Source organism: Carassius carassius, chromosome 46 (genome assembly GCF_963082965.1).
Source record: "Carassius carassius chromosome 46, fCarCar2.1, whole genome shotgun sequence".
In the NCBI taxonomy this organism is placed as follows: Eukaryota; Metazoa; Chordata; class Actinopteri; order Cypriniformes; family Cyprinidae; genus Carassius; species Carassius carassius.
The window spans coordinates 7,803,053-7,825,819 of NC_081800.1; the positions used below are offsets into that span (position 1 = coordinate 7,803,053).

Here is a 22,767-nt window from a genome sequence, read left to right on the forward strand (position 1 = left end):
TCAAAAGCATCATAATAATCCCACTATTCAATACAGATTATTTTTTCAGAACAACTCTTTTGGCCTTGTTTAACTGTTGAGGTAATTTCTTTTTCTTTTCATTGTTCTTCATTGGTTGAAATTTGATGCATGTCATGTATCATCTTCGTACTATCTTGCTTTATTGGAACCATTATAGTTTTTCAGAAGTTGACAGTGACGTGTTGAGTGAATGAACGAGAGGTGTTTTTGGTGTTGACTTTGGTTGGTTGGTGATGAGTGTGATTTCTGTGGCTGTAATGTGGAGCTTGGAATAAACATGGATTTCAGAACGGTGTTTGATTTCTTCTTTATTTGTGCAGGTTTAGTTTTTTTTTTTAAGCGTGTTATCGCAGGTCTAGAAAATAATCTTCAGTACAACATCTTTTTACATTTCACTGAAATTACAATGTTTCCAGTGTTAATATACACTAACGTTCACAAGTTTTGCGTTTGTGTCACATTTATTGAATCAAAAATACAGTAAAACAGTAATATTGTACAGCAGTATTACAATTAATATAACATAAATCATTTTCTATTTTAATATATTTTTGAATATTTTAACGTGATTTATTCCTGTGACATAACGCTAGATTTAGTCATTACTCCAGTCTTCAGAGTCACATGATCCTTCAGAAATCATTCTAATATGATGATTTGATGCTTATTTATGTATATAAACACTAATCATGATGATAGTCATTCAACTATATTCTGATCATCGGTTAGCAATTAAAGTAGCTGAAAAAAGGAAACGTAATAAAAAATCGATTTGAATTTTCGAAACTTCAATGGCTACTTCTCATACACTTCAACAGATTGAATGAGGTTTAAAACATGTGCACGAACGAGCAGTTCAGTCATAAGTGTTCCCCATAGTTTACTCAACACACTAAACCTTTGATAAAACAGATGCCAGGTAAAAAATGAATCCCATTCCCCTGATGTCAGCTGTGTGTCATCGTCCTCCGGTCCAGTAGGTGGTGCTGTAGTTCACACCAGCAGTGGGTTGTCCAGTACTGCTACTCCTGCAGCCACGCCCCCATCAGCATGCTCTGAGCTCTTGGTCCTCAGCAGGTGGCCCACGCACTCATTCAACACCGTGTCTTTGCCTTTCCTGTGTGTGAAAAAGTTGCAGTCATTTGCTGTAACATAGGAAACTTTAAGATGCTTGTAAAATAAAAGCAGAGGAACTTTTAACAATTATCCCACCTGACATACGCCCCAAATACGCCCAGCTCACTCAGACAGGAGTTCAGTCTCAGAGGAGCTCCGGGCCTGAGCAGGTAGTTCTGGACCGGGATGGGCTGGATCTTGTCCATCAGGATGTAAGCCGTCCTCTCAGTGGAGTTCTTCAGGTTCTCCAGCACTTCACAGATCTCACTGCCGTAAATGTTGTTACCTGTGGCATACCGTAGGAAATCTTTGAGCAAGTGTTTGTGATGTATATGTGTGAACACAACACAGGACTCGACGTGGGACTACTCACCACCTCCCTCTCTCTGAGGTTTCAGCACGTACTGATCAGGATTGGCCAAAGCCATTGCTACGGTTTTATCACCTTCTTCTCCCTGTGGAAAGACAGGTTGACCATTGAAAATCCATTTAAAAAAAAGTATATATATATATATATATATATATGTATATATATATATATATATATATATATATATATAAAGATAAATATTCACAGCGGTGCTCAATCCTGCTTATGACGTTCAGCCTTTCTGAACGTTTAGTGTCCTACCAAGGTGATCATACAATAAAACAAATTAAAAATGAAAATGGAAATGATTCTAATAAAATAATAATTAGCAAAATACATAATGCTACAATTGCTATTGTCAATAGATATAAAGACATGTCACAGAGAGCATATAAGATATAGTATATAAATCCCAAAGGAGATCTAGACAGGCGGAGCTGGAGGAGGTGGAGGGTTTCTGATGGTGTAAGGCAGGAGTAGCTTAGAGCGAACACTGAACCAGATTGCTTAAATATGGTTCAAGTAATCTCCCTGGCTGCAGAATCAACTGTAGCCAGTCGTGTTGTGCCATGAAGTAAACGATGCGATTACTAGCAGACTGCATGTTAAGTTATCTATCAGCCTGCGCCATCTAGAGTTTCATGACTAAACTAGGTATTTAAACAAGAACATTTCTCACCTAAAATGTTCACCTTATTTACAACACATGCGTACTCACATTTATTTCTTCTTAATCTTGCTCTAATATTAATTAATTTGGTGTATTTTAAATGAATGACTGCGTGCCAGAGGCTAGTAATTTAAATAAGAGCAACAAACCATTTCCATATAAGGGCTTCATTCAAAGGTTTTCATCTCTCCCACCAAACGGTTTTCACATTGTTTTGTAACTTTAGTAAATGAAGAATGTACAAAGTAACACGTCTGTAGCAATTGTGTGAAAGTGCATAGCACATAACATGCACAATACCAGTATAAACCGATATCTATTGGTATAACGTGTCAGATGACTAAAATTACACTACGACGCGGAAACGCCATTTTCAAATTGATCCACTTTGGAGAGTGTTTTCAAAAAGATCAGCTTTCCTTGATTAAAACACAGTCTCAGTGTGGACGTAAGGCCAAAACGGAGAGAAAAAGATGCGTTTTCAAATGAAAACGTATTAGTGTGGACAAGGCCTTTATTACGCTGATTCCTGTGTAACCTCAAGTGTTTGGTTCGAGTGCTTCACTAGAGTTAAATCTAATCGTAGGGTATATCTGTTCAAGCAGGATTCAGCACCCCAGTTTTCAGTGTTGCTCCTCTACCATGTCTAGGGTGTACAGTCCAGCGAAAGTGGCCCGAATCTGAGCAATTGTTTCAGGTTCGTCAGGGAAGAAGCGCTCCAGAACCCCTGGCCGGGCCAATTCCTGCTGCACCTTCTTAGTCCCGGCAAGATGGGTACTGATGTCTGGACACTTGACAGCCAGAGAGCGCTCCATCATCAGACGGGCCTCCCAGCTCTGAAACATGCATCAGTTTATGAGTTTCATTCCCACAAAACAACTAAAACTGATCATTTCTGACAAGAATCTTTTTTTACTATGGGACACAAAAGAAAATAAGTGTCCTCACCTTCTCTGAGGTGTAGTTTTGGGGCATGTATCCATTACGGAAGTAGACAATGGCGATCTCACGACCATCTCTGCAGGTTGCATTGAAAAAATGAAAAAAAAAAGGCCTTTACTGAGATGTGTAAAGTCGTGACTAAATTTCAATCTATATGGAACTAGTTGGACAAAAATAGTCAGGTAACTGTGTTTTAATGACTGAACATTGCTGTTCTCCAATGCTAATGTTAGTGTGTTACACAGATGGGAAATGTGTAAATCATAAGCACTCACACAAAGAGCCTCCTGCTCTCATCTAGGGATCCAGTTCTGCAAACGTCTTCAAACTGTCTTCTTATTACAGGAATATTTCTGCACATAAACAGTACAACAGATCATCACTTCAGTCCCTGTTAGCACTTGGTGAAAAAAAGATACTCTGCTTCACAAACAGCACTAATAAGGATGCGTTATTAATTACAGAATTAGGTAACACTTTATTTTAAGGTGTCCTTGTACATGTACTTACCATTATGATAACAATTAATTATGCATAATTCCTGTAACTAACTCCCTAACCATATAGTAAGTACATGTAGTTAATTAATATTACTCAGTACTTAAATGTATAATTACATTGTAACAAGCAGAATTACATGTTGATCATGCTTGTAGTAGCAGTAGTAATTACATAGTAGTTAATGTGAGTAGACACTGAATCCTGATTACAGCAAAACTACTACTTCCTGTACCTTTTCCACAGCTCATTCTCTACATATCGATGGTCATAAATATTCCTCTGAACGTCTTCAACCAGAAACATGACCACTGCCCTGTAAGGGAAAGCATCAGACAAAGAAGTGATCACTTTATCATTTCGATTACAAAGTAAACATTTATAAAGCATGAAAGTGACAGCAACTCCTTTCAGTGTGTAAGCACACTACAGTTCAAAAGTCTCTGATTCTGAATAATCAGAAATGTTTCTTGAGCATCAAATCAGCGTATTTCAATAATTTCTGAAAATCCAGCTTTGTCAAAATCAGAGCACAAGACATTTTATAACACACCTTTCAGATCCATAGAGCTCCCAGGCCTGGGCCAAACCCCTGGCCAGACCTGCTGCTGGGTTGTTGTCGAGCACATTATGAGACTCCTCGGGCAGGTTTGCCACCTTCAGAATGTGCCTTACAGGAACGAGAAACAGCGTGTCACAGCACTGACCTTAACCTTTATATACTAAACCTCATACAGTGCTTCAGTGATGAACCAGTGCAGTCTGGAGCTTTAAACTGACCGTGTAGCTCAGACTTACCGATGGACATCCGGTGTCCGTGAAGCAAGACCACCAAAACTTGCAGCAATAGTGTTGATTTCAATCTGCTTTAGAGACGTCCCACCGTCTGGACTCTGGTCCAGCATGTAGTCTGAGCGATTCAAGCCCAGCACTACTGACTTGGGGAAGAAATAAATGTATCTTCATAATCTACACAATAGCATTAATATTACAGTTATAGGAGTCATCTGAACATACTGTAAAAGATACTGTACATGTACAAAACCGATCAAAAGTTTATGGTCTGTAAGATTCTATTACAATATTTTTGAAAGAAGTCTCCTATATGTGTAATAGACTTTAAAATAGCTGTTTTTATTGTCATTTATTCCTGTGATGTCAGAGCTGAATTACTGCATTACTTGTGTCACATGATCCCTCAGAAATCATTCTCATGTGCTGATCTGAACCATTTCGTATTATCAGTGTTGAAAACAGCTGTGCTGCTTCATATTTTAGTGGAAACTGACATTTTTTCAGGATTCTTTGGTGAATAGAAACTTTAAAAGAACAGCATTTATTTGAAATAAATCGAAATCTTTCGTAACAATATGTCTTTACTTTCAAATTCTAACTTGCTGAATAAAAAAACTGACTTTCTTTAAAAATCATTTGAACGGTAGTGTCCAACAGAACATGGACAAATGTTCCAAACTAATGTGTAACGTGCCATTTTTAAATAATAAAGAAACGACATACCTGGGGCCGAGGTTCCTGTTGAACTTGTTTGTATATGTTGAAAAGTCTAGCTGTAAAACTGTCAACTCTGATGGTGCTGTTAAAGCAAGGGAAAAAATCATCAGAATCAGACCACACCAAAATGATTAAAGTTTGAATTAAAGGTCAAGTGTGTAATTCTGGTGCCACTAGATGGAACTGCAAAAATACTGATGGAATAGCAGTTTCCCAAACTATCTCCCATTGGTTGGACAGACAGATAGCCCCGCCCCAAACTCATGCCATATGCAGTGTTAGAGTGACATACTGTGTGGGATTTTCAAACAATTAGAGGAATGTTTTTATCATCTCTGCATACGAATCTGGGATAGGAGACTGAATTTGTAACATAAAAATGGCACATTTCAATATTCAAATGAACAAAATTAGGCAATAAGAAATAGGACACTTAATGTCCTCAACTTGTTATTCAATAGAGTCAGTCATGTCACACCTGGCCAGAGTTTCCTCTAGGAAGGAGTGATTCTGGCTGACCCGGTCCACCAAGCGGTTGAAATGTGTCTGTACTGCCAGAGCCTGCTGAAACAGAGCTGTGGGCACCGGCGTGGGAAACAACGTGAACGGTGCATAACTCACCACCTGTCAACAAACAGATGTTACTCGACATGAATATACACGACCAAAACCCTCCTGAGTCTGTGAGCCACGGGTTTGTGCCCAGTGTTGACTCAGCGGGGCAGAACTAACTCTCCATAATCCAGAAACAAAAGATGACCCCAGGACAGACAGAATTCCAGTCATGACTGTGTATTAACTGCATCTCTGTGACTAGATGACTGCTAGTGTTTCAATCACAATACTGATCTGGAATCATTTTTGCCTGTATTTATTTTGAATAACGGCGATCCAAGAGTTTAGGTTAGACGTCATAGATCTGTAGGGTACGCTGTAAAATAAAGCTGTGAATAAAAGATTTTTGGCTTTCTATTTAAAGAATTATATTTAATTCAATATGTTACTAGTGGTTTATTTCTAATTATTTGTGAAAGGTACTAGCAATTTCTGATAAATGTCAACTTGTTAATCACAGGTAAAACCATGCGCTGCCTCTCACCACCGTGGTAAAAATGTAATATTTTGTTTCTATAGTATTTGTTATGGGGGGAAAAAGCCCAAAGACATTTAGTACAATACAAATGCACAAAACTCATGTTTTTCATGTCTGCGCTGTTTCATCTGACTTTAAACTAGTTTAAATCACAGAGAAGTGTTTTTCATTCGCATTGGCCCCAGTGCCACTGGTTATAATTTGCATAGTGCATAAACATTATATTGAACTTCTATCAAACTTCTGCTATAATTTTAGAGGAAAATTTTACATTATACATTAAGTAATATATTCATGATAAATATTACACAGGAATATAAATGGGTTTCCCAAAACAAAACAAAAACTGCTCCTGGTGGGCTTCGCAGTGCTTGTTAATGGGACGTTTCTTCTTGACACCTGAAAGAGTGATGTGCTCTTACATCAGGAGAGTTTGGGGTCTCTTTGGTGCGCATCAACACCCCGTGTAGAAGTGCGGTGTCTTTTGCGATCTCCTCTATATCTTTGATCAGATGTTCATCTTTCAGGACATCCTCTCGTTTCACAGACATGGCAGGAAATCTAAAATGAGAAGAAAACACATGTGTAGTCATTAAGCTTCATGCACAGCCTGACAATTACTAGACATATGGATTTTAAGACACATGATTTTTTTGTACTGCAGATTGTGTTATTAAACGATTATATCAACTTTGTAGTATTACACTTCTGCGTTCACAAAAAAGCATGTAAGTTACATAGCCACAAATGAGATTCCTCGGACTCTGTGCTGCTGTGAAAACGGAAGTGACTAGATTAGGACTTAAAGCAGGGTCACAGATGAATGAGACAGGGTCAGTGACATCACATGAGACGCTGGAGTGATGTGAAGAGGACAGCAGAGTGTGCACTCATCATGACACTGCACAATACACTGGAGCACAGCTACAAACATGTCAACACCGCCTCGTGTCGAGTTATTGTGACCTACCTGCGCGTTTCGGTCGCTCTCGTGGCTCCTGGAGTCCTCTTTTACAGTGAGACTGTGTGATATTAAGGGGCTTAGAGCTCGGGCTGAGATCAGATCAGATCGACACTCACATGAGACGCTTTCAGAGTCAGACGTGCTCACTGACGTACAGAGCTGTTCGCATCAATGGCTCATTCACTGACGATATCCAATCAGTGAACAGAACGCTGATGACGCCGCTGTCCACGTGCGCGCGCAGCATCATACATCTGTTTTACTTCCTTACATTAATATAAGTGAGCTTGGTCAGCTATATTCCTTTTCAGAATTTTCCGGGAAATTTCTTTAATTTTGGTGCTTCGTTAAAAGAATACAACACTGTATTTAATGCCATTCTAGATAATAAAATTATATGTTTCGCTTTGTGCGAAATCATATCAACAGAAAATCTATTCCAGCGTCTTCTTTTAAATGTATGGCATTGTATGATGTATATGTGTCGCTTGGTGTCTTTCACACAAATATTTATTAACAAACAAAATAAAAGAAGTCACATTTAAAATATTACATAGATGCTACCCTTGTAATAGTGTACTTAATACGTATATTAAAAATATTGAAAATAATGTACTTTCTGTGTTATAGAAGAGACCATTGTTCATCTTTTTTGTGAATGTGTTTGTCTTAAATCGTTTTGGAATGAGTTATGAACCTATCTCTCAGATAAAACAAATGTTAGAATATCTATTAATACTTTTGATATTTTTTTCTTTTATTATAACTCTAACTTTTGTATTCAATATATTGTTAATCTTTTTATTATACTAGGCAAATGTTTTATTCATAAGTGTACTTTTTTGGGTAAGAACCCAGTACTGTACATTTTTCTGGTTGACTATAATTCTTACATTTTATCTTTGATGGGCATAAAAACAAAAAGTCATTCAAAAGTCAAAAAAATTCTTTCGATGTTTAACCTTGTATAATTTCCCCCTCTGGTTTATGTTATTTATTTGTTTGTTCTTTGATTTATTTATTCGTTTATTTAAAAAAAACTTTTTTTACTTTTTTATCCTGAATTATTTTTTTGTATTTTGTCCTCTATTGTTTTTTTAGGTTGTTGTGGTTAAAGGCTTATTAAGTGTTTTGGCATTAATAATAATAAATAATAATAATAATAATAATAATAATAATAATAATATAAGTGAGTTTTCTTAAATAAAAATATTTCTTAGCCTATTGATTTTTTTTTTTTTGTTATTAAGAAAATTTCATATTCATCAAACCGAATGAAGTAACTCAACTCAATTTTGCTCATTTTCAAGGCTGATGATACGTGATTGAGCAAACTTTTTTTCCCATCGATTTTTAATATTATTTAAATTGTGTTTCAATTTGTACTTACAAAACGTGTAAATGTGAGAAATATGAACTTGATGGTTAATTCTTTAATTTTGAAAGTTCAATAAAAAGAAGAAACAATTTGTATCAATATCGCTACTGAACTTTATTAAAAATATATTAATGGGGTGTAGCTAGACAATGAATTATTTGAAATTATCATTCTTATTAGTAATTATTGAACAACTGTTTTGCATTAGAAATGTAAAATAATTATACAGTAATATCCTGTGATGCAAACTATGGACCTTTTTCCCACAGATTCCACCACTGTGAATCTTTAATTCCTGAAACCATTATATTACAGCCTTGGCTGTCTCAAAAAATATTTATGGTATCAAGTCTAACATATATACCGATATAAATACATACATACATGTAGTATGTATGTATGTACGCTGAATTATTAATGTAATAATGAAATATGGAAATTATCATGTCTTTATCATGTCATGTCAACATTTGCTTCCACATCTTTAGTCGGATGCAGTTTAATTTCTTTAAAAACTAAATGGGCTCCTTTTAAACGTTTGTTTCATAGTTGCCCACTGTAACAGAAGTGTCCTCCAGGTGGCGATGTTGGCTAACGTCCACACGCGTGCTGTCAAAGAAGAAGAGCTGTTCTCGCGAGGGTGCGGTTTCCGCGATCTGCTGTTTTCGATATGGCTGCCTCCTCGAACTGAATGATCTTTCTTCACCAACTGAAGAGACAGAGAAGGAATCGGAGTTTTGTCGGGGATTTAAGGATGCCGATGCGTTTGTCAAGGTCGGTGTATCGTTTGGATGTGTGAATGTCGTTCTCAGTGCTGTAGTAGCTGTAAACACACGTGTGCGCACGCGCAGTGACGCTAGAGATGTTAAAGTGCTGTTCGCTGGTGTGTGTTTGACAGCACGGTCTGGCAGCGGTGGTCTCTGCCATGGAATCGTCTGCAGCTCTTTCAGCAGCCGGGGATGAGTTTGACCTGTACCGCTGCTTCCCTTCCTTCCAGCAGTACTGCTCCTCACAGGGAGACAGACTCTTACTCTGGTGAAACACTCTTACTACAGTACTGATCCATGATAATACCACGGGGGTATAATGTGTCCCGCAGTACTCCTGTCGCTTAAAAGTCTACCTTGACACGTGTTAGAAAACATATTTAGGAGCTAGTTATTATTATATTTAGACGAACAGATGTGATATAAATCACACAGTAGATCAATCTGAAATTTCATGCATGGGTTCAGGGATCCTAAAAAAAAAATCCTAAAGAGATGTTTTAAGAGTTTCTGCCGTTTTTAATGAGCTTTTCTACAAATTAAAGCGTTAAAAAATCAGAGCAAAGTCTTAAATTAATAAAGACATTAAGTTATACAATAAGGCATTTCATGTTTCATGCTTTGCTAAAAATTGTCTTCTTAAGAAGTTTTTCCTTTTCTTGTTTTTCAATACAAATGCATAAACATTCTTAAATCAACGTACATGTGCTTGAGATGCAATATGAAGTCCTTTTTCTGAGAAATTTAATCAAATTATTTGTCTAAAACGAACAAATATCTTATGTTTTTTTACTCATAATCTCACTTAATTTTAATCAGTTTGACCGAAAACAAGACTTGTGTCATTGTGCTTCTCAAGTAAATGCCTCTTGATTACTGAATCTTTAGACATTTGTTCTGGAAAGCAACACAAGCATATTTAGGTAAAATGATTTTATTGCTATTAAAATGTAATTGAGTGGTTGTAAATTGTAGAAATTAGATACAGAAATGATTCCTGTTATATCATACTCAATAAAATTCCTACATTTCTTTCTTTTTTTAATTTTTAGGGCTTTACAACTGTGTCTAGAGTTCAAAACATTACTTCTGCTTGGGCTCATGACTAAATGCCTTTAGTTTCACAGCAGATAAAGATGTCAGTCTGAGTCTATTTCAGTTGATTGTGTTGTAACTGCAGACTTCTTGTACTAATATGTGTGTTTCTCTGACAGTATGACTCAGATCATGTAGTATCATGGCTGTCGGTCTCACATGAGAGACAGGAACAGACTGACCAGGCTGGAGGACAGGTTTGACCTGGTGGTGGACTCAAACGATGCCATCCTTGAGAAAGTGGTACGAGTCAGGGCTTCTGCCTTCTGTCTGTCTCTAACACCCATTCACACAGAGGACAGTAGCGGTAGTTATTAAGTATTATTAATTGTTCTAGCTTTAAGAGACTAGGGAAGTCCACAACACAGCTGATAATTGATTTAAACATAAAAAAAAAGAAAAAAGGTTTCAGCCAATCAGAATCCACCCGGCTTTAAAGAGGTCGAGCATGACCTTATGAGCATGGTTTTAGCAGCAGAGCATGTTTATAATATATATAGAATGCTTCTATAGTGTTTGTCTCCAAAATATTCATCAAACTCAATGCAGTTAAACCTCTGTCATCATGTGAGTGTGTTGAGATAGCCACACTGTTAGCAGCATATATCCTTTGTTTTTCACTGCCATTGTGGACTGCTTCTTGCATATGGATAATGCTATTATTTTGTAGAAGTACAGTATCTGGAGGTCCAGACAATATTTAAAAGAGAAATAATATATATTTATTAAAAAAATAAATAAAATGTGTGTGTGTGTATATATACAGTGGAGAAAATAAGTATTTAGTCAGACACCAATTGTGCAAGTTCTCCCATTTAAAAAGATGAGAGAGGCCTGTAATTTTCATCATAGGTACACTTCAACTATGAGAGACAAAATGTAAAAAGAAAATCACATTGTAGGATTTTTAATGATTTTATTTGCAAATTAAGGTGGAAATTATTTGGTCAATAATGAAAGTTTATCTCAATACTTTGATATATACCCTTTGTTGGCGATGACAGAGGTCAAACATTTTCTGTAAGTCTTCACAAGGTTTTATCCTCCATGCAGATCTCCTCTAGACCAGTGATGTTTTTGGGCAACACAGACTTTCAACTCGCTCCAAAGATTTTCTATGGGGTTGAGATCTGGAGTCTGGCTAGGGCACTCCAGGACCTTGAAATGTTTCTTACGAATCCACTTCTTCATTACCCAGGCAGTGTGTTTGGGATCATTGTCATGCTGAAAGACCCAGCCATGTTTCATCTTCATGGCCCTTGCTGATGGAAGGAGGTTTCCACTCAAAATCTCACGATACATGGCCCCATTCATTCTTTCCTTTACACGGATCAGTCGTGCAGGTCCCTTTGCAGAAAAACAGCCCCGAAGCATGATGCATGACCCTCATGCTTCACAGTAGGTATGGTGTTCTTTGGATGCAACTCAGCATTCTTTCTCCTCCAAACACGACAAGTTGAGTTTTTACCCAAAAGTTATATTTTGGTTTCATCTGACCATATGACATTGTCCCAATCCTCTTCTGGATCATCAAAATGCTCTCTAGCAAACTTCAGACATGTACTGGTTTAAGCAGGGGGACACGTCTGGCACTGCAGGATTTGAGTCCCTGGCGGCGTAGTGTGTTACTGATGGTAGTGATTGTCACAGTTGATTTCTTCACGCCAGGCTGCTTACCTATTGCAGATTCAGTCTTCCCAGCCTGGTGCAGGTCTACAACTGTGTTTCAGGTGACCTTTGACAGCTCTTTGGTCTCGCCCATAGTAGAGTTTGGATTGTGACTGTTTGAGGTTGTGGACAGGTGTCTTTTATACTGATAACAAGTGGAGGACAGAGGAGCCTCTTAAAGAACTTGTTACAGGTCTGTGAGAACCAGAAATCTTGCTTGTTTGTAGGTGACCAAATGCGTATTTTCCACCATAATTTGCAAATAAATTCATTAAAAATCCTACAATGTGATTTTCTGGATTTTTTTTAACATTTTGTCTCTCATAGTTGAAGTGTACCTATGATGAAAATTACAGGCCTCTCTCATCTTTTTAAATGGGAGAACTTGCACAATTGGTGTCTGACTAAATACTTATTTTCCCCACTGTATATATGTGTGTGTGTGTACAGTCGTGGCCAAAAGTTTTGAGAATTACATAGATATTGGAAATTGGAAAAGTTGCTGCTTAAGTTTTTATAATAGCAATTTGCATATACTCCAGAATGTTATGAAGAGTGATCAGATGAATTGCATAGTCCTTCTTTGCCATGAAAATTATCTTAATCCCAAAAAAAACCTTCCTGGAAAAAGAAGGGCCAACTCTGCAAATACTAACTCTTTCTAAATATAAATATTTAACTATAAGGTAATACTAAAATAAATAAATTATATAGACATTAAAAAAAAAAAACTTATAAAAATTACAAAAACACTCAATATAATTACTAAAACTTACTAAAATGAAAACGAAAATATAAAGATTAAAATTATAATGGTGTCGCAGTTATTACATTACATTTAGCTGACATCCAAAGCGACTTACAATTGCTATATATGTCAGAGGTCGCATGCCTCTGGAGGAGTTGAGTGTCTTGCTCAGGGACACATTGGTGTCTTACAGTGGATTCAAACCCGGGTCTCTCACACCAAAGACATGTGTCTTATCCAAATGTGCTGTGAATGCCATGTGATGATTGCTGTGGTTCACGTTGTCTGTTGCATGCATCATCACGTGTTGCTCCTGCAGGTGTTTCACAGGGCCGACTCTGACATCGAGTGGCTGCAGAAGGACTTTGGTCTTTATGTGGTCAACATGTTCGACACCCATCTTGCTGCACGCTGCCTAAACCTCGGCCGAAACTCCCTTGACCATCTCCTGAAAGTCTACTGCAGTGTGAACTCTGATAAACGCTAGCAGCTGGCAGACTGGAGGATACGGTAAGACCAAATGAACTCAAGTCCTGATTTGTCTGTTCGTCTGATGGCTGTAGCAGTCATTGTGGGAATATTAGTGTGTGTTGTGTGTCTGTAGACCGTTGCCGGATGAGATGTTGAAGTACGCTCCGGCTGACACTCACTACCTTCTGTACGTGTACGATCGAGTCCGAGCTGACCTGTATGACACGGGTAACAGCCAGCCCACCCTCATTCAGCAGGTCTGGGCTAAGAGCAGAGACCTCTCGCTCAAGGTACGGACCGCTTTCTTCATGCCAACTAATCCCGCTCTTCCAAGTGGTTGGTTGTATTTATACAATGCTTGTGTGTTTCTCTTTAGAAATACGTGAAGCCTATTTTTACGGAGGACTCGTACATGGAGCTGTACCGTAAGCAGAAGAGGAGCTTCAACACACAGCAGCTGGCAGCTTTCAGACTGCTGTACGCCTGGAGAGATAAACTGGGACGGGAGGAAGATGAGAGCACTGGGTGACGCTCCAAACCGTCTCTCTGCATGTGTGCGCTCACAGATCCCTACTTATTGTGTATTAGTATGATTCATGAGTGTTGTTCCTCCACAGATATGTCTTACCAAACCACACGATGATGAAGATCGTCGAGGAGCTTCCAAAGTAAGTTTTATAGAGCCCATATCTGAAATTTAGTTGTTTTTTTTCAAGGTGTTTCTCTAAAATAAGTTGTAGTTTTGAGCGTTTTCATCTTTCTTATGAAACGGGCTGTTTCTGCCAGTTGTGTTAAATGGATCAGAAGTGACTGTAAAGATATTTATAATATTACAGAATATTTCCATTTTCAAGCAAATGCTGCTTGCTTTGAATTCTTTTGAACTTTTTATTATTCAAAGCATCATAAATAAAGATTTCCACAAAAATATGAACTGTTTTTAACATTGATAATATTGAACCAAATCAGTGAATAATGATTTCTGAAAGATCACGTGACACTGAAAACTGGAGTTATGATGCTGGAAATTCAGCTTTGATCACAGGAATACATTCCATTTTAAATTAAAATTTAATTAAATTTATGCATTTAGCAGACGCTTTTATCCAAAGTGACTTATTTTGCATTCAGGCTAACAATTTTTCCTAACATGTGTTCCCTGGGATTCGAACCCACAACCTTGCGCATGCTAACACAATGCTCTACCACTTGAGCTACAGGAACACAATTTATAATATATTGAAGTGTACTAATCAGTTATTTTATACAGTAGTAATATTTCACATTACTAATATTCTTATCAAAAAAATGCAGCCTTGATGAGACTTTTTTCAAAAATCTTTTGCGCAGTAGTTTGACTGTCTAACCTCAACACAGTGTTTTCTGATGATCATTTATCAGGATGGGCCAGATTACTAACTAAAAATGTTGGTCTGTAGACATCTTCTGAACAAGCCATTGTTTGAGTTGACTAGTGCCTTTGAAATCCTCTTTGAAATGCTTTATTCTTGTAAAGGCTGTGAGATCTAAACACACGTGTGGTTCCCTCTCTAGGGAGCCTCAGGGCATCATGGCGTGCTGTAACCCCACTCCACCACAGATCAATGAGCTTCATCAGCTTCTCAAACAGGCTCGAGAGACTCCTTTACTCAAGGTGTGTGCTTCTCGTTTCACTTCTGTTATATCATTTGTGCCGTATAAAATCAGTATTGACTAATAGTGGTGTCTCTTCAGGCAGAGGTACTAGCTGAAAAGTGGAAATCAGTGACTCCTAAAAGAACGGTGTGTTGACCGATGTGTTCAGCGTTTTTCTGTGGATCCAAACTGGCAGGAGCTGCTGTATTTTTGAGTTTACTCTGAATTGCCCGTTTTGCTGTTGTCTTCTAGCCACAGCCTACTTTATTCGGACCGCACGACACCTCCTGCTCGTCTGAAAGTTATTTCCTGGACCGTTCCTCCTTTGGTAGGTCTAGATGTCGTGCAGACCTCACGAGACAATTGCTTTTGTGATATTTTAAAACCATATGGATATTTTATCCACTTATGTGTTTAGAAACTCCAACCAAACCAGGAGTTTTATTTTCAGATCCCTTTATATAAAAATTATATTTTTATATATATACATTTTAATAAATCTATTTAGTACCTTTATATAATATTGTATAATAATAATTTTTACTTAAGAAATATATAAAATGACATTTAAACTTCATTTTAAACTTAGTTTATTTGCCATTTCTTTTAATTTACCTTTTTTTTCTTTACATATTATATACTATTTTTTGTGCAGTTTTCATTTTCTTATAGCAAAATAATGTCTCCAGTTTTGATGGTTTTAAATCGTTCTTAACATTTTTTTTGTTTAGCATTTTTCCTTTACGACATGCTTGTATTATGTTTAAGCTGAAATATTTAGTAACAGCAATAACAAAAAAATGTTTGTTTTTTTATCTGCGGAGACTTCAATATTGATTTGCTTAACCCACAAGAACACAACAAAACTACAGAGATCATTAATTTGATTTATAGTACCGCTTTGTATCCCTCAATCACTCCACCAACCAGAATTACAATAGTGCTACATTAATTGATAACACATTTACCAACATTATTGACTATGAAGTTGAAAGTGGTCTAATAATAAAAGACGTCAGTGACCATCTGCCAGTTTTTGCAAACATACATAGGAAACCAGGAAAGACAACAAAATATACACAATGACCCGACACAGAACCCAAGAAAACATCAATATATTCAAAGAGGATTTGATGAAACAAGACAAAGGTGTACGTAGATAACGCGACTGAAGCTTTTTTGACACTTGTAACATCACTTTATGAAAAAAAACTGTCCTGTAGTAAAGAAAGAAGTAAAACTGAAAATCTGATGCAAACCGTGGATAACTAATGGAATATTAAATGCATGTAAGAAGAAAAATGTATTAAATAATGAATTTTTAAAGAAGTGGACAAAAGAAGCAGAAAATAAATATAAGATATATAAAAACAAACTAACCAGATAATATAGAAAAAATATTCTCTAAAAGGCTCGATAACTTCATTACTAAACATAATATACTGTGTGATCAGTAACATGGTTTCAGGACTAATAGGACAACCTCACATGCACTTATTCAATTTGTGGAAGAAATAACCACAGCACTAGAACAAAAAAATATGCAGTAGCGATATTCTTGGATCTTAAGAAAGCATTTGATACAGTAGACCACAATTTCTTGATTATGAAATTACACAAATATGGAATTAGTGGGACTGCACTTTCTTGGTTAAATAGCTACTTACATAATCGACGACAATGTTGAACTGCAAAACCATATTTTAAAGTCAAAGAAAATTACCCGTGGGGTCCCCCAGGGGTCAGTGTTGGGACCATTTTTGGGTGAACTAACCCTTTAACTTGTATATTAATAATGTATTGGAGGTGTCAAAAACACTGAAAACCATTTTGTTTGCTGATGATACTAATTTAATCTGTTCTGGAGAAAATCTGGAACAACTCTTAGATACAGTGGGAAATGAATTACAAAAGATGAAGAGCTGGTTTGATGCAAATAAACTAACACTGAACTTAAGTGTGACGGGTGCGTAGCTCACTTCACAGTTTAAACTCTACCATGATTTAAATTTGTCTATTTTGAAGTTAAATTTAATAGGGTTTATTTTATTTTTAAATTCCCTCAGGATAAGAAATAAACACAGGACAAGTTATCAAGTTTATTAAAGAGTAAACAGTTTATTAAAGTTTGAATATATAGAAGGGTGCACACTACTTATATTCTCTTTTGCTGTTAAACTCTACCTGAGTCCTAGATTCTTCTGGTCCATGGAGTGAACGGCCGCATTCCATGTGTCAGGAAACAAAGGGAGAGGCGGGGCATTAGCCTCCAAACTTGTACTGTTCCTGAGGAAATTGGACTGTACCATCGTAATCCAAATCGGAGGGGATCTTTTATTTAGTTTCATTCAGATTCATTTTGGTTTGTTTGTTTGGAGTAGTTTTTGTACTGTGCTTCAAATATTTGATTGCCTTATGTCAGGTACGATACAGTGTATATTTTGTTGTAAATATTATTGTTAACTGGGGAAAGTTTTCTTTGGATATTTACCTTTATTTTTGTTTGGTAGAGGCTAAAGAGTATATCTTGCAGTGGTGAATATCAGAGGAGTCAGATCTGTCCAGCCATAGTAACACCATGATCTGCTGATCTTTAGTGTTTTGCTTGTTTTTTGTTAACAGGGGAGATTTATTTTCTAAGTTTGTTTTATTTTTGTTAGTTTCAGTTAACTTCCATCTTAAGTCTTTGATTTTTATATGGACTTTATTTTTGGAAATTATTTTCATTATATCTGCCCCTGTATATGATTTAATTTTGGGAGAAATAAATCCAATCTATTCACTGCCTGTCCTGCCTGTTCTTGGCCACACCCTTACAAATGGTGTCAGCGGTGGGACGTGCCAGTAAAGGACAGTGCTGAGTAGGGGCAATATGGCTCCAAAGAAACTGTCACAGTTCAAGCAACGAGATGAAGCAGTGTTGGTGGAGGAGTTGGTGGATGAGCCAGCGGCAGTTGGAGGAGTTTCACAGATGGCTGATGATCCTGGACAATTGACTTTGCAGGACCTGGCAGAAATGTTTCGAAAAAATATTTCAGCATTTCAGCAACGACAAGAGGCCCAAATGGAGCAGGAGGCAGCACGGCAGGAGCAACGCTGGAAAACAATGCAGCATCAACTTAACCTTCTCAGGGAGGAAGTGGATATTCGCACTACTCCTGATCCTGGAGGCTTGTTAGGACCTGATCTTCCTTCCGAGATGCCAGGGAATGTGTCCAATGCCTCAGTGGCCGTGGCTCCAGATCCTGTTCGAGGTATGATTGAGCCCAAGTTGCAGAACTTGCATGATTCGGATGACATTGAACATTTTCTCACCACTTTTGAACGAATAGCTCTGGCCTGTAAGTGGGTAAAAAGTGAGTGGGCCCTTCGGCTAGTTCCCTTATTGACTGGTAAGGCTAGGAGGGCCTATGTACACATGGACATTGAGGAAAAACGTTGGACTATGACCAAGTAAAATCGGCCATATTAAGCAAGTATGCCATTAATCCTGAAACTTACCGTCAAAGATTCCGCTCATTAGAGATTGAGCCTGGTGAGACTCCAAAAGAACTTTATGTACGACTTCGAGAACTTTATGAAAAATGGGTTCAGCCCAAGGAGAAACCAGTGGAGGAGGTGGGGGAAGTTATTATTTTAGAGCAGTATTTGAGAATGCTTTCACCAGAATTGCAAGTATGGGTAAGGGAACACAACCCCAGTACAGCTGTTCAGGCTGCTTCCTTGGCTGATGTTTTTGTAGCTGCTCGTTCTCGTTCCCAAGTTTGGTATTTTGCTCAAAGGGGGAATAGGGAAAATAGGAGTTCGTCAACATTTGGTCGAGGTGAAGGTAAATCTAATTCCTCTAGTAAGAAGCCTAAGGTTATAGATAGTCAGTTCTCTAGGCCTCTACCTCAGTCTAGTCAGGTGCCCATTTGTTACTATTTACTATTGTGGACAGGAAGGGCATAAAAAGCCAATCCTAAGCTATCTGTTAAGATTTCCCAAATATGTTCTGTACCAGTAGGAAAGTTGATCCACCGCAAAGCCTGACTATTGCTGTAGAAGTGAATGGGAAAAAGGTGAATGCATTAATAGACACTGTTAGTATGCAGACATTGGTGGAAAGTCAGTTGGTGCCAAAGGATTCCGACGAGAATGAAGGTAGTGTTGTCATTAGATGCATTCATGGTGAGGAGCAGATTTACCCTACAGTAAAAGTGCAGGTAGTGGTACAAGAGCAATCTTATTTGTTGAAAGTGGGAGTAGTAGAAAAATTGCCATATCCGGTGATTTTAGGGCAAGACTTTCCTCTGCTGTTGAACCTTTTGCCTGGTAACTCTGTTTGTAGTATGGTGATGACCCGAGCTCAGGTTAGGCAGTCTATGGATGAGTCTGAAACCTTTAAGAGTCTTCCATTGTTCGATGCTGAGCTGGAAGCTGGTCTAGATAAAGTAAGGAAATCGAGAAGGCAAGAGAAGTACAGATATGTGGAAACTGATGGCCAGGAAGAGAGAACCTTACTGCTGACTTCCTTTCCCGCCATGTGAGCGAGGAACCGGAGGTGGGGGAGAGTGTGACGGGTGCGTAGCTCACTTCACAGTTTAAACTCTACCATGATTTAAATTTGTCTATTTTGAAGTTTAATTTAATAGATTCTTCTGGTCCATGGAGTGAACGGCCGCATTCCATGTGTCAGGAAACAAAGGGAGAGGCGGGGCATTAGCCTCCAAACTTGTACTGTTCCGGAGGAAATTGGACTGTACCATCGTAATCCAAATCGGAGGGGATCTTTTATTTAGTTTCATTCAGATTCATTTTGGTTTGTTTGTTTGGAGTAGTTTTTGTACTGTGCTTCAAATATTTGATTGCCTTATGTCAGGTACGATACAGTGTATATTTTGTTGTAAATATTATTGTTAACTGGGGAAAGTTTTCTTTGGATATTTACCTTTATTTTTGTTTGGTAGAGGCTAAAGAGTATATCTTGCAGTGGTGAATATCAGAGGAGTCAGATCTGTCCAGCCATAGTAACATCATGATCTGCTGATCTTTAGTGTTTTGCTTGTTTTTTGTTAACAGGGGAGATTTATTTTCTAAGTTTGTTTTATTTTTGTTAGTTTCAGTTAACTTCCATCTTAAGTCTTTGATTTTTATATGGACTTTATTTTTGGAAATTATTTTCATTATATCTGCCCCTGTATATGATTTAATTTTGGGAGAATTAAATCCAATCTATTCACTGCCTGTCCTGCCTGTTCTTGGCCACACCCTTACATTAAGAAAAAAGCTTAACAGAACAGTGATATTACATTGGACAGTACATTTGACAACAGGTGTCTATGAGTCATTCTCACACTTCCAAAATAAAATAAATCGCATATCTCTTTCCAACAACGTAGCCTCCTATCCACTCACATGACTTCCCCTCTGATTTTCCATCTGGTTCTTCTTTTACTGATTTTGACCCTCCAACTCCTGCCTATATCTCAGAGCTACTCAGACATTTTATCCACGTTTCTCAGCTTCTCAGCACTGCTGCTGTTCCTCTTGAATTAAAAACTGCAACTGTCAAACCAGTCTTAAAGAAGCCTGGACTTGACCCTTCTGATATGGCCAATTACAGACCAATCTCAAATCTTCCGCTTCTTTCAAAGCTACTTGACGAAGTTGTTGCTGCTCAACATCAGTCATATTTGTCATCTCATAACCTCTATGAATGTTTCCAGTCCGGTTTTCGCACTCTTCACAGCACTGTGACAGCACTTCTTAAGGTTGTCAGTGACCTCCTTATGACCGCTGACTCAGGCTCCATTAACATTTTAATGTTAGATTTCTGGAACTGCCTTATCTTGGTTCACTTCTTACCTGTCTAAATGTCAGCATTACATTGCTGTCGCCAGGCTAAGCCCTCTACTGCTCATGTCTCTCACGGTGTTCCTCAGGGTTCGGTTCTTGGGCCTTTACTCTTTGTCATCTATATGCTCCCTTTAGGTAACATTATCCTTCATCCCAGTTTCAACTTCCACTGCTATGCAGACGACACCCAGCTCTGTATCAGTTCCTCAACACAACTCTCCCTTTCCCACCAACTCCATATCAGCTTGTTTAAATGACAGAAATGTTTGGATGACCAGTAACTTTCTCAAACTTCAGGTTGTATTGACAACTAGCTTATATTGACTATTTTTGTTGTTCTTTTTAAAACAGATCAGAAACCGCTGGAAATTACAGAGTATTAACCAGCAGCGGAAGGAGGTGCAGGAGAAACGGCAAGGTAAAGAACAAGCCAAGAAAGCTCAAGGTACAAACAATACCGTTCTATAGAAACTGTGTAGTCTGTTTTATCAAACCATATTTGTGATAATTTAATTGTGCGTAAATGTTTGTATTGGTCTTTAAGAGGAACGAAAGAAAGCCAAACTGAGCTACCAGGAGTCACTGATGTTCACACTGTTCGGCAACAAGTAATGGTGAGTACTCTTCAGCTCACCAACTTTACAAGATGTATTGGTTTATTTCTTTATTTTACACTAACAGGTTTTGACAATCTTGTTTTTAGGAAGCAAAGCAAGCTGGACAGAAAAGAGTGAGAGCTGCCAGTGATGTTGGTGAAGAGAGTCTTAAACCAAACATTAACGTCTCAAAGACTGAAAGCGAGACATCGGTGGCAGATCAGTCAGCTAAACCTGTTCAGAAAAAGAAGAATTTTCAAGAGCCTGAAGTTCCCGAACAAAACTTCAAACCCTTTGACTACAGCCAGTCAAATTGTTTAAATATTCGCTGGTGAGACATCTGCCTCTCTGTCGTTCTTCATATGCAGTTTTCCTGTTGGTGTTTTCAGGACACCGTCTTCATTGCTTGTATTTTTTCCACTCAGGTAAATCAAAAGAGAGTTCACAGTTTGATCCAAACAGACAAGCACATGGACCCAAGCAGAAGGTATTAACCTGTTTTGAAACGCCAAGCATTTACTGTTATAGAAATATCAGCTTGGTTTGAGTTAGCGGTGCATGATCACTGATTGTTTTTACCAATTTTGATTCTCAAAAACCAAAAAGGATAGAAGAAAACCGCTGTGGGTGGCAGGAGCATGTCTTATGTACCTGCCAAATCTGACCGGTAACACACACACAGCTAGATTGAAGAAATGAATCGTTGAACTGCCACCTTAACGTGGTGGAGGGGTTTGAGTACCCGAATGACCCTAGGAGCTATGTTGTCCGGGGCTATATGCCCCTGGTAGGGTCTCCCAAGGCAAACAGGTCCTAGGCGACGGGTCAGACTAAGAGCGGTTCAGAAAACCCTTATGAAGAGATCAAATCATAGGACCGTGACATCGCCCGGTATGGCGCAGCCGGGGCCCCACCCTGGAGCCAGGCCCGGGGTTGGGGCTCGTATGCGAGCGCCTGGCCAGGAGGGACCGTAAGGGGCCGGTGCTTAGAAAATCGGGCAGCAGTCGAAGACGGGGGCCTCGACAGCCCGATCCCTGGACACGGAAACTAGCTCTAGGGACGTGGAACGTCACCTCACTGGCGGGGAAGGAGGCCGAGATTGTGCGTGAGGTTGAGAGGTTCCGACTAGCGATAGTCGGGCTCACCTCTACGCACAGCTTGGGCTCTGGAACCACACTCCTCGAGAGAGGATGGACTCTTCACCACTCTGGAGTTGCCCATGGTGAGAGGCGGCGGGCTGGTGTGGGTTTGCTTATAGCCCCCCAGCTCAGCTGCCATGTGTTGGAGTTTACCCCGGTGAACGAGAGGGTCGCTTCCCTGCGCCTTCGGGTCGGGGATAGGTCTCTCACTGTCGTTTGTGCCTACGGGCCGAACGGCAGTGCAGA

At 38.5% G+C, this 22,767-nt stretch overlaps 1 protein-coding gene and 1 pseudogene across 1 annotated transcript; one reads left to right on the forward strand and one right to left on the reverse strand.

Moving 5' to 3' along the window:
* Positions 1–107: 107 nt before the first annotated feature.
* gss (glutathione synthetase) lies at positions 108–7,324 on the reverse strand. Its single transcript, XM_059540832.1, has 13 exons — positions 7,193–7,324; positions 6,645–6,783; positions 5,608–5,753; positions 5,136–5,211; positions 4,416–4,555; positions 4,171–4,287; positions 3,853–3,933; positions 3,395–3,472; positions 3,126–3,195; positions 2,819–3,013; positions 1,511–1,592; positions 1,234–1,423; positions 108–1,138 (listed from the first exon to the last, which is right to left on the reverse strand). Exons 2-13 carry the CDS (start codon positions 6,771–6,773, stop codon positions 1,015–1,017), a joined length of 1,428 nt encoding a protein of 475 aa, XP_059396815.1. The 5' UTR covers positions 6,774–6,783; positions 7,193–7,324; the 3' UTR covers positions 108–1,014.
* On the forward strand, positions 7,118–22,057 carry LOC132128990 (exosome component 10-like; annotated as a pseudogene).
* Positions 22,058–22,767: the final 710 nt, after the last annotated feature.

Excerpts from the sequence above, each read along its gene's own strand:
- gss (XM_059540832.1), bottom strand. The coding sequence starts at position 6,773 with ATGTCTGTGAAACGAGAGGATGTCCTGAAAGATGAACATCTGATCAAA. Across the intron at positions 3,473-3,852 it reads GAGAATGAGCTGTGGAAAAG|AAATATTCCTGTAATAAGAA; the intron begins GTACAGGAAGTA and ends GTTTATGTGCAG. Across the intron at positions 3,014-3,125 it reads AAAACTACACCTCAGAGAAG|AGCTGGGAGGCCCGTCTGAT; the intron begins GTGAGGACACTT and ends TGCATGTTTCAG.